The sequence below is a fragment of the Dama dama genome, chromosome 33 (assembly GCF_033118175.1).
Source record: "Dama dama isolate Ldn47 chromosome 33, ASM3311817v1, whole genome shotgun sequence".
In the NCBI taxonomy this organism is placed as follows: Eukaryota; Metazoa; Chordata; class Mammalia; order Artiodactyla; family Cervidae; genus Dama; species Dama dama.
Window position 1 is genome coordinate 25498417 of NC_083713.1, and position 13217 is coordinate 25511633.

At 36.8% G+C, this 13217-nt stretch overlaps 1 protein-coding gene across 3 annotated transcripts in view; it reads right to left on the bottom strand.

Moving 5' to 3' along the window:
- Positions 1-580: 580 nt before the first annotated feature.
- The window catches only part of SCRN3 (secernin 3), a 35857-nt gene continuing 23220 nt past the window's right edge, over positions 581-13217 (bottom strand). For all 3 annotated transcript variants that reach the window (XM_061135739.1, XM_061135740.1, XM_061135741.1), the window contains 3 exons: positions 8827-8989; positions 7747-7927; positions 581-1279 (listed from right to left, as the gene is read on the bottom strand). In XM_061135739.1, coding sequence (XP_060991722.1) covers positions 1109-1279; positions 7747-7927; positions 8827-8989 — 515 coding nt within the window. In that variant the 3' untranslated portion in view covers positions 581-1108. The remainder of the gene's footprint in view (positions 1280-7746; positions 7928-8826; positions 8990-13217) is intronic.

The window sequence follows — 13217 nt, forward strand, 5'->3', positions numbered from 1 at the left end:
GAGCGCAGAAGAATTGATGCTTTTGAACTGTGATGTTGGAGAAGACTCTTGAGAGTCCCTTGGACTGCAAGGAGATCCAACCAGTCCATCCTAAGGAAACCGGTCCTGGGTGTTCATTGGAAGGACTGATGTTAAAGCTGAAACTCCAATATTTTGGCCACCTGATGTGAAGAGCTGACTCATTTGAAGAGACCCTGATGTTGGGAAAGATTGAGGGCAGGAGGAGAAGGGGACGACAGAGGATGAGATGGTTAGATGGCATCACCGACTCAATGGACATGAATGTGGGTAAACTCTGGGAGTTGGTGATGGACAAGGAGGCGTGGCATGCTGCAGTTCATGGGGTCTCAAAGAGTCGTACACGACTTAGTGACTGAACTGAACTGAACTGATCCCATTCCAGTTCCTGTTTTCCTTGAATGAACAGAAGTAAAAGATGAGAGATTCGAGACACCAAAACAGTACCTCCTAGGGTTTTGGCTTATTTCATGTCCTGATCTCCCAGAAAAGCTCTAAATAAGGAGTATGGGTGAAAGAATGCTAGATAATAAGAGCTAAAAGCTCACTGGTCAGCTAAGTCTTGACAAAGAGCATGTTTGAGTTTAATTAAAAATTTGCATAATTAAAACACTAATAAAACAATGTGTAAATCCTGAAAATTTTGCTAGAGCTGGCTAATACTTGCTTAAAGCTCAAAAAATTTATTAGTTGAGACAATATTTTCCATTAAAAAGAAAAATTTGCTTTCTTACTGTAACTGAGAAAATTGAGGACAATATATAATTATAATAAATAAATGCATATATTAATATTTCATGCTTTATGCAGAATTGGACATTTCATTATTGTGATTTTTTTAAGATATCATGGCTAACAAAATGTATATGTCAACACCTGAAATAACACCTGACTATCCATGATATATATGTCCAATTCCAATTTTATTTCCTTTCTCAATATTTCATCAAAGCTATATACAGTTTTAATAGCCATACTACCACCTGAATGCTATTAAAGAATAGTCAGATCTGCTCAAACTAAGTTTATATTATTTACCAAGGTAATGGATTCTAAGTTTGAGGATGATTGCTGACCATTTATGTGATCACTAAGAGCTAACATTTGACTTATAAATTCTAATTTCATCTTCTGTACACTGATGAAAAGGATTAACAATTTTATCCACATGAAGATGCTTGTTTTGAAGGATTGATTCCATCTCTTTGAACAGTTCTTTCTCCAGTTTGCTCATGTTTTCCAACATTGTTTTGGCTTTTTCCTGAACAAATGAAAAATAAAAATAAGTAAATACACAGACACATATGTGCATGTGAATGGACACACACACACACGAGTCTAACCAAATTCCAAATCACCTCTACAGACAAGGTTTGTTCATTCTGGTTTCAAGTTCTGGTTCAGTTCTTTAGACAAAGAAGGAATGAAATTCTTTGGGAAAAATCATTGTTCTAGCTTGAGTTAATCTATTAACCACAAACTATTAGTTATTCTTAGTAGAAAAGACAATAACAAATATGTAGTATTAGTCTATAAGCAAGAAACATCAAAGACAAATAACAGGTCAATTGAAATTTTTGTATTAATTGTGAATGGGGAAGACTACTGAAAACTGAGGCTGAGCTATTTTTGTGAATTTGGATCTTCTATTTTTAAGACCAGTATTATCAGATTAAACAAAGGAGTAGAATAGTAACATTCAAGGGAAAGAACAACTAAAAGAAAAGACATTTTCTCTATGATTCCTTGTTTCAACAAGGGGGTTAAAAAGGTCATGATTCTTATTGAAAGGAGCATTTTCAAGTTATTAATGAATTACCATCATCAGTGAGAGGGTAGGTACTGGTAGAAAAAGTATATAGGATGAGAGTTATAAAAAGTGAGCATAATTTTAAAAATTTGAACCATTCTAAGAGCAGAACTCCACAAAATCAGGATTCTTAACTTTGAGATGTACTTCACTGTGAAATTCTATGCAATTTTTTCCCCTGAAGAAACCCTGCATTCCATATCTGAACAAAAAATGTATTCTGTTTATAAATGGTATTAGAATAATTGGTCACCTCTTTGAAAAAGTTAGAACCCTACTTCATAACACCTGCAAAAATAAATTCCATATAAAGAACTTTTTTCCCCAAATATACATATACTAGAAGAAAATGCAGAGGTTATATTTATTTTGAGGTGAGGCAGGCCTTTTGAAGCATGAAATCAAGATGCCTTACGGTAACAAATATACTTGATTAAATTTTAAACTTTTGTCTGACAAAAAAGTTAAATAAACTGAGATTTAAAATTTGTTACATAACAAAGTTATTCATATATTTTTTTGCCTCTTTGGGGCAAAGGGCTAAACAAGAATCACTTGAAAAACAGGCTAAGGAAAATAACAGACAAATCATTTAAGAAGAAATACCAAAGGCCAATTAACATGAGATTTTCAACTTCATTAGTAATCAATAAATGGTAACAAACTACCAGTAGAACTGACTCTCCCTAAAACACAAAAGTAGTTATTTACACAGCCAGAACTAGAACCAAACTCTTTGACACTTCTTCCCTCAAATTCTACTGTCTTTCCACTACTTTGTTGTCAATCGATATTTAATACTTATTAAATAAACCCTAAAATAGTAACTTCTTTTAAATTTTATTTCAATATTACTTGGAGAAATGTCAAACAGCAATTTTATTTAGTTTAATGGGCATTTAGTAGTAATTCTACAAAACTCACTCCCAAAACAGAAAAAAAAAAAAAAAAACCACCTCACTCCCACAAGCAGTATTTAAGGGGAAAAGGGCGCGGACAACTCTTGAGAACTAGCGTGAGAAATTAGAGCAGTGCAGAGGCTGCTCGGGGAGGCGTGAAGGAGAATCCCTCCAGAGCAGACGTTCATGAAACACATCACTGAGAAACTTGAGCAAAGGCAAGAGGAGCCAGAGGGTTCATCATTTTTCACAGCGCTGTGCTCAGCCAGGATGAGCCAAGCTCATGGAGGGAATGACACTGCTGACCCAGGGAACTGGGCCTGAGTCAGTGCACTTAATACGCTCCTAGAACGAAACACTTGCCTCTCACTCCATACCACCTGGCTACAAAAAAAGTTTACACTGTAGGTCAGAGGTCAAACAAACTGGTCTCAGAAAAAGCAGAAGTAGTGTCAAGCGTGCGTGCATGCTAAGTCGCTTCAATCATGGAAGATTCTTTGCAACTCTACAGACGGTAGCCTGCCAGGCTTCTCTGTTCATGAGATTCTCCAGGCAAGAATACTGGAGTGGGTTGCCACGTCCTCCAGGGTAGTGTCAAGAACATATAACAAATAGAGGATCTGGACAGAGCTCTCTGCTTTAAGCATAAGTTGTGGGGAGGGGAGAGCAGACAGAAAAGCATGACAGCTATATAAACATACTACATAAAAAGGAAAAAAAATAATTACCTGGGAGGAAAATTCATTTAATGCATTTAATGTAGAAAGAATGTAAATATATATACCTTGACAAAGTAAAAGTAATTATAGACAATAAAAATCAGAAGCTAGTAGAAGCAGGTGAGAAAATGTGTAAGATGGCCAATTTTTTCCTTCATTGCAAGGAATCAGTTGATAGTTTTATGAAAAGCCTTTAGGTAACCCTTCCATTTCCTTCTATTTTTTTTTTTAATCTCTGGGGCAGAGAAGGAAGAGGGCAGGAAGGGTGAAGACGTATGGATATTATAGAATTGTCTCCCCATCTATCTGCCCCTCAAAATATACATATCTACTTATTTTTGGAGGTGAGATTTTGTGTGATATATTTAATCTTTTATAATACTTATGTTTAAAAGTATTATATAAGCATTTATCATTTTGTAAAAAACTCATTATAATTATTATTTTAAGTCTATGGAGTGTCCAGTCACTTTCAGTTAAAATTAATCTGAGGGTACATGATCAAGAACATTATTTCAGAGACCAGGTTACCTTTCCTCCAGTAGTCTTATAATTTTTGGTGTGAGATACACTAAACAAGCTACTTAAATTCTCCAAGTTTCAGATTTATTAGGAATCAGCAAACAAAAATGGATATAAATGGGTGAACTTAATTCAGATGACCATTATATCTACTGCTGGGGCAAGAATCCTACAGAAGAAATGGAGTAGCCCTCATAATCAACAAGAGTCCAAAATGCAGTACTTAGCTACAACCTTGAAAAAAGCAGAAAGATCTCTGTTCGTTTCCAAGGCAAACTATTCAACACAATTCAAGTCTATGCCCCAGCCACTGATCCTGAAGAAGCTGAAGTTGATTAGTTCTATAAAGATCTAGAAGACCTCCTAGAATTAACACCAAAAAAAGATGTCCTATTCATCATAGGGGACTGGAATTCAAGAGGGAAGTCAAGAGATACCTGGAGTAACAGACAAGTTTGGCCTTGGTGTACAAAACAAAGGCAAAGCCTAACAGAATTCTGCCAAGAGTATACACTGGTCATAGCAATACCCTTTTCCAACAACATAAGATAACAACTTTACACATGGACATCACCAAATGTCAATATCAAAATCAGACTAACTACATTCTTTGTAGCCGAAGATGGAGAAACTGTATACAGTCAGCAAAAACAAGACCTGGAGCTGAAGGTGGCTCAGATCATCAGCTTCTCTTGGCAAAATTCAGGCTTACACTAAAGAAAGTGGGGAAACCACTAGGCCAGCCATGACTTAAATCAAATCCCCTATGAATATACAGTGGAGGTAAAAAATAGATTCAAGGGATTAGATCTAGTAAATAAAGTGCCTGAAGAACTATGGACAGAGGTCCATAATATTGTACAGGAAGCAGTAAACAAAACCATCCCAAAGAAAAAGAAAAGCAAGAAGGCAAAATGGTTGTCTGAGGAGGTTTTACAAATAGCCGAGGAAAGAAGAGAAGTGAAAGGTAAGGGAGAAAGGGAAAGATACAGCCAACTGAATGCAGAATACCAGAGAATAGCAAGGAGAGACAAGAAGGCCTTCTTCAATGAACAATGCAAACAAATAGAGGAAAACAACAGAAGAGGAAATACTAGGTATCTCTTCAAGAAAATTGGAAATATCAAAGGAATATTTCATCCAAAGATGTGCACAATAAAGGACAGAAACGGCATAGACCTAATAGAAGCAGAGGAGACCAAGAAGAAATGGAAAGAATACACAGAGGATCTGTGCAAAAAAGATCTTAATGACCTGGATAGCCACGATGGTGTGGTCACTCACCCAGAGCCAGACATTCTGGAGTGTGAAGTTAAGTGGGCCTTAGGAAGCACTGCAGTCAATAAAGCTAGTGGAGGTGATGGAACTCCAGCAGAGCTATTTAAAATCCTAAAAAATAATGCTATCAAAATGCTATACTTAATCAGTCAGTCAGTTCAGTTGCTCAGTCATGTCCAACTCTTTGCGACCCCTTGGACTGCAGCATGCCAGGCCTCCCTGTCCATCACCAACTCCCAGAGTTTACCCAAACTCAAGTCCATTGACTCAGTGATGCCATCCAACCATGTCATCCTCTGTCCTCCCCTTCTTCTGCCTTCAATCTTTACCAGCATCAAGTCTTTTCAAATGAGTTAGTTCTTCGCATCAGGTGGCCAAAGTATTGGAGTCTCAAATTCAGCATCAGTCCTTCCAATGAATATTCAGGACTAATTTCCTTTAGGATGGACTGGTTGGATCTCCTTGCTCTCCAAGGGACTCTCAGGAATCTTCTCCAACACGACAGTTCAAAAGCATCAATTCTTCAGCACTCAGCTTTCTTTATAGTCCAACTCTCACTCAATATGTCAGCAAATTTGGAAAACCCAGCCATGGTCACAGGACTGGAAAAAGTCAATCCTCATCCCAAGTCCCAAGAAAGGGCAGTACTAAAGAATGTTCAAACCACCATCTCCTATGCTAGTAAGGTTATGCTCAAGATCCTGCATGCTAGGCTTCAGCATTACATGAACCAAGAACTTCCAGATGTGCAAGCTGGGTTTAGAAAAGGCAGAGGAATCAGAGATCAAATTGCCAACATTTGCTGGATCATAGAGAAAGCAAGGGAATTCCAGAAAAACATCTACCTCTGTTTCATTGACTATGCTAAAGCCTTTGACTGTGTGGAGCATAACGAACTGTGGAAAACCCTTAAAGAGATAGGAATACCAGACCATCTTACCTGTCTACTGAGAAACCTGTATGCTGGGCAAGAAGGAACAGTTAGAACCTTGTATGGAACAACTAACTGGTTTAGGATTGAGAAAGGAATACAACAAGACTGTTTATTGTTACCCTGTTTATTTAACTTACATGAAGAACACATCATGAGAAATGCCAGTCTGGATGAGTTACAAGCTGGAATCAAGATTGCCAGGAGAAATACCAACAACCTCAGATATGTAGATGATACCACACTAATGGCAGAAAGTGAGGAGGATGAGGGTGAAGGAGAAGAGTGAAAAAGCTGACTTAAACCTAAATATTAAAAAAATTATGATCATGGTATCTGGCCCCATCACTTCATAGATGGGGAAAAAGTGGAATCAGGGAGAGATTGCCTCTTCCTGGGCTTTAAAATCACTGCGGGTGGTGAGTACAGCCAGGAAACTAGAAGACAATTGCTTCTTGGCAGGAAAGCTATGACAACCTAGACAGTGTATTAAAAAGCAAAGACATCACTTTGTGAACAAAGGTCTGTATAGTCAAGGCTATGGTCTTTCCAGTAGTCACGTGTGGTTGTGAGAGCTGGACCATAAAGAAGGCAGAGTGCTGAAGAATTGATGCTATCGAACTGTGGTGCTGGAGAAGCCTTTTGAGAATCGCTTAGACAACAAGAAATTAAACCAGTGAATTTTAAAGGAAATCAACCCTGAATACTCATTGGAAAGACTAATGCTGAAGCTGAAGCTCCAATACTTTGGCCACCTGATGCAAACAGCTAACTGACAGGAAAAGACCCTGATGCCGGGAAAGACTGAAGGCAGAAGAAGAAGAGGGCAACAGAGGATGAGATGGTTGGATGGCATCACTAATGCAATGGACATGAACTTGGGCAAACTGCAGGAGATGGTGAGGGACAGGGAAGCCTAGTGTGCTGCATTCCATGGGGTCATGAAGAGTCGGACAAGACTCGGTGACTCAACAACAACAACAACAATGGGGGTATTAACAGTACCTACCTGATAAAGTGGTTGTGAAGATTAAATTAAATACCCCATGTAACAGTACCATGGTGTTTGGTGTATAATTGTTCAATAAGTCTTAGCTATTGTTATTATGCTTAATATAATAAATTGCTCTAAAAAATTCAAACTACATTCTTAACCATTATTTTTGACCAAAGGTCAAAAATAATATAAGGGTTTCCCAGGTGGCTCAGTGGTAGAGAATTGACCTGCAAGTGCAGGAGACACAGGAGATGTGAGTTCAATCCTTGGGTCGGGAAGATCCTATGGAGGGGGAAATGGCAACCCCCTCTAGTATCCTTGCCTGGAAAATTCCATGGAGAGAGGAGCCTGGTGGGCTACTGTCCATGAGGTCAAAAAGACTTGGTCAGGACTGAGCAACTGAGCACACATACAAAAATAATATAGCTCTATTATAGTCTAAGCATCTAAACTATTTTTAGACCTATTTTTATATAAAGGAAAGAAGGCTGACATTCCAAAGTTCAAAATATGAATTGAATCATACTTTAAGTTATTCTTCATGATAAACAGAAAAGATAATCTAATCGTACCATCTTATTATCTAGTATTTCCAAGGCCTGTTGATGTTTTTGGTAGAGTGGATGTCTTCTGTCAGGCTTGATGTTAAATTGTAGCTTCTCTTTAACTGAATCTTCAAGTTCAAATGTAGGTGAACTGGTGTCCAATAGTTGTGAAATATTTGGCACAAATATGAAAGGCTTAAAAACAGATCTAGAAGCAAAAGTATTAAGTTGGTATGTGCGACATAAAAATATTCAGCATTATTCTAAATCTTCTATGATTCCCTCTAGTTTCTACTCATCTATAACATACTGATTGTTCCTATCATACTACTTTTACCTGTACCTATCTTCCTTGGTATACTAGGATCTTCTTTTGGGGCAAGGGACATGCTTTATTTAGCCTTGAATTCCCATGAACCTAACAAAGGGCCTGGCATATAAACAGTGTCAAGTAAATTTATGGTTCATTTTTTACTGCAAACTCCACAGTTGGAGGGTACAAACAATCCTCAGTGCAAAATATTGAGGATTAGGATATGGGATGAAAATAAGCAGAAGTATTAATAAAGAGTTCACAAATTTCATTCCATTTGCTTGAAGATATCTCTAATAACATAAAGGATAAGAGATAGCACACATAAGATCATCTCTAAATGTAATGTGCATTATGTTTTATGAGAGATACCAACAATTTAAATCAAGATAGCCTGTATAATCCTACTTGATAAAGCTTGAACTATTGATATTTTAAGTTTTATATGTGTTTTCTAGATTATTAAACCATTTTACTCTTACTAATCATCTAATATTTAATACAGAAATCTGCATAAGAAAACCTATCTACTTTCTTTTCTTGACAATTTTAAATATATTTGGGGAAAGAGGGGATAGGAATAACTGTGTACCAGAAACAATAAACATTTTCATCCTGTAAGAATGAGAACAGTTATATAACACATATGCAAATGGCAGACTAAAACCTGAATAAAACATCCAGTAGAAAATTTTTGTCATATTGGTGCAACAAAAATTTAGCCTGACAAAATCATGACCAGACTAATGACTCTACCCTATTCCCTGCCTGGTTGATAGTATTTGTGACCTTACCTCTCAGGATGAGGAGTCCCTGTAAAGAAGTGAATGCAAGGAAGATTGGAATCTTGAGGTAAAACAGAAACCATGCTTGCAGTGGTCAGGAATTCTCCCTCCATATTAATGCCACTTGGTTTATCTCGGAGAATTTCCACCATTGTTTCAAAAGTTATATTTCCTAGGGAAATAAATTTTAAGACCATCAAATACATACAAATTTGCAAACTGGTATCCTGCAATTATGAACTGCTTTCTCTACTGATAATATTTAACATGAGATACTGGTTTAGGTATTAAGTAAGACTGACTATAAGCAAATCTTGTATCATAACTGTTAGACTCACTGCGCTGTCACAAGGAAGATATTTTTTTAAAATAAACAAAATTTCAAAACATTATAACAGGATAAATCTGTTATCTCTTAAGAAGAAGAAATCAACAATACAAAATACACTCAATCTCATTGCCCTTTCAAAATTTTTTAAGGGTTATGCAGTTAGCAATTAGCTAACAATGTCAATAATTATTATCTGAGGCTATCCATTCTAGGAACCAAATATTAAGAGAATATTGTGCTTAGTTTCCAACATTACAAGAGATGATCTTTACAAAATAACAAATTATTTTTCCTGTAATAATTTCTATGTCTGACATTAGTACTCTTTTATGAAAACCTGAGTGGGAATCAAGGAGACAAAGAACATTATTGGCTAGTGGAACTTGTATGTACATAGTTCTGTCAGAATACTTCAAAAATCTAAATGTCCATTGTGCATGATAAATATAAATGCATTATATTCTGTTTTCTGCTTTCATAGGTAAAGTTTGGTATTTTAAGGAGTTTTTTTGAGAAAAACAGAAAAAAAATCTATTTTATCTTTTTACCAAACACAACATGTCCATGGTTACAGAGAACCTCAGAATCCCGTATTTGGAAGGCATTTCCACCAAAAAATTTAAAAAGCCCAGCCTGCCTTCAGACAGCTCTGCTGTCTCCTTTCTATACATGTTTATATGACTTAGGATCTCTCATGACAGGGTGGATAACCTTACCCCTCCACAATGCAGTCCTCCAAGAGTAGCCAAAATATCGTCTTCTCACATGATAATGATTCTCGTTTCCAAAATTTATGACTCTCAATTTTCCCTGAATCACATTAAAACTCCTTCAAATTAAAACTTCTACCAAACTTAACTGAAATAACATTTTCCTATCTTTCATCTGCATTGGTCCTATCTTTTGTCTATCTCTGCCATTAGACTATAAATTCCTGATCTTTTGTCTGTATTGTTCCTATCTCTGCAAGTAGATCACAAATTCTCTAAAGACAAAAATGGGATTTTCTCTCTTTAGTTCTTATTCAATCAACAAATTTACTGAACATCTATTAAATGCCAGGCATTGTCCTAGACTATGGATAAACACAGTAATCTAATTTACACTTGGGTTTACTTAGGAATTTAATATTTGATAAAATTGGTTGGCACTTCAAATCAGTAGACAGAAGATAATTCATTTAAAAAGTGGTGCTGACAGAAAACTCTACTCAATACTGTATAATGGCCAATATGGTATGTGTGTGTGTGTATATATACACACACAGACATATAACTGATTCACTTTGCTGTACTCCTGAAACTAACACATTATAACTATACTCCAATAAAAAATTTTTAAAAAACAAGTGGTGCTAAGATCATTGGGTAATCATTTGAGAAGTGATAAAAAAAAAATAAGTTGGAATCTTAATTCATATGTTATTTCAGAATAATTCCAGAAGAATTATAATATAAATTTTAAAAATAAAACTATAAGATGTAGATAATCATTTCTGGTACAGTGGAAATGGCCTTTCTAAAAGCATGACCTCAAAGATAAAAACCATATAAGAACAATTCTGCATGTGACATTTTATTACTAGCTTTCTATTTATGCCAGCTATTCTTTTTCCCCTTTTATCCTTTCTTGCTTTAATTTTTTTCAAGTCTTTATTATTCTATTTCTACCATGTTAGCTTGTTTGTACATTTCTTCTTATTATTTTCTCTTGACTTTATATATTACAATCTGTCTTAAATTAGTTCTTCACCACTTAGTTAATACAAGGACCTTGTAACACTTTTATTCCAATTACTGCCTCCTGTCTTTTGTGCTATTTCTCATATATTTAATTCTACTGTATTCATCTGGGTCTTTGAAAAGCAGATGCCAATTCTATGTACAAAGCTTTTGAGAGAGAGAACCAAATTTCAGTCTGGCTTCAATAAACTTGGCTTGATGATTTATATAATTTTTTTAAATACACAAAGGCTTTTTTTTAACTTTATTTCGTATTGGACTATAGCTGCTTATTTAACTTATATGCAGAGTACATCATGTTAAATGCCAGGCTGGATGAAGCACAAGCTGGAATCAAGATTGCCGGCAGAAATATCAATAACCTCAGATATGCAGATGACACCACCCTTATGGCAGAAAGCAAAGAGGAACTAAAGAGTCTCTTGATGAAAGTGAAAGAGGAGAGTGAAAAAGCTGGTTTAAAACTCAACATTCAAAAAAACAAAGATAACGGCATCCAGTCCCATCACTTCGTGGCAAATAGATGGGAAACAATGGAAACAGTGGCAGACTTTATTTTTTGGGGCTCCAAAATCACTGCAGATGGTGACTGCCGCCATGAAATTAAAAGATGCTTGCTCCTTGGAAGAAAAGCTATGAAAACATAGATAGCATATTAAAAAGCAGAGACATTACTTTGCTGACAAAGGTCTGTCTAGTCAAAGCTATGGTTTTTCCAGTAGTCATGTATGGATTTGAGAGTTAGACTATAAAGAAAGCTGAGAGCCAAAGAATTGATGCTTTTGAACTGTAGTGTTGAAGACTCTTGAGAGTCCCTTGAACAGCAAGATCAAACCAGTCAATCCTAAAGGATATCAGTCCTGAATATTCATTGGAAGGACTGATGTTGAAGCTGAAACTCCAGTACTTTGGCCACCTGATGTAAAGAACTGACTCATTGGGAAAGACCCTGATGCTGGAAAAGATTGAAGGCAGAAGGAGAAGGGGATAACAGAAGATGAGATGGTTGGATGGCATCACAGACTCGATGCACATGAGTTTGAGCAAGCTCTGGGAGTTGGGGATGGACAAGGAAGCCTGGCATACTGCAGCTGCAAAGAGTCAGACACGACTGAGTGACTGAACTGACAGCCAATTAACAATGTTGTGATAGTTCACAACTTTGTGATACATGGATACATATACATGTATCCATTCTCCTCCAAACTCCCCTCCTCTTCAGGCTGCCACATAACTGCACAGAGTTCCCTATTCAGTACAGTAGGTCCTTGTTGGTTATCCATTTTAAATATAGCAGTGTGTAACTGTATAAAGATTTTAGGAGGGAAAATGCCTATGAGAGAAAATGAGAAGTAATCCAGACTGCAACTGAAGTCTGAACCTGGGTTTAATAGAGAGGGAAGAAAGGTTGAGTGAAAGTGACCTAGACTAACATGCCATCTAAGGAAAGTTTGCAAGACTCGCAGGAAGTCCTTGACCCAAGGTCAGCCATCAGAAGAGTTCAATGACCCCAGGCATGGGCCTGCCTTAGTCTCCCTGATGCTTTCAGTCATTAACCAGGAGCAGCCTTCAGGAAGCATAGCCTTGGTACTATACAAAGTCAATGCAAAACAGAACTTGAGCACAACAAGTTCTTGGTCATTGGTTCTTGCACAACAAGAACTTGGTCATTGGTCATTAAACTATTTTAAACAGACAATATTTAATTAGTTTTACCCACACATTTACTGTTTCTTTTACTCTTCATTCACTCTCAACCACCTTACTTCTAAGATCATTTTTTTTCCTGAAGAATAACTCAGTATTTCATTTAGTACCAATTGATTTGCTATTGTCATTGTTATTCAGTTGCTAACTTGTGTCCAACTCTTTGCAACCCCATACACTGCAGCACACCAGGCTTGCCTGTCCTTCACTATCTCCTGGAGTTTGCTCAGACTCATGTCCATTGAGTTGGTGATGCCATTTAATCATCTCATCCTCTGTAGTCCCCTTCTCCTCTTGCCCTCCATCTTTCCCAGCATCACGGTCTTTTCCAATGAGTCGGCTCTTCACATCAGATGGCCAAAACAATGGAGCTTCAGCCTCAGCATCAGTCCTTCCAATGAGTATTCACAGTTGATTTCCTTTAGGATTGACAGGTTTGATCTCCTTTCTGTCTAGGGGACTCTCAAGAGTCTTCACCAGCATCACAGTTAGAAGACATCAATTCTCCAGCACTCAGCCTTCTTTATGGTCCAACTCTAACATCCATAAATGATTACTGAAAAAAACCATAGCTTTGACTATATGGACCTTTGTCAGCAAAGTGATGTCTTTGCTTTTTA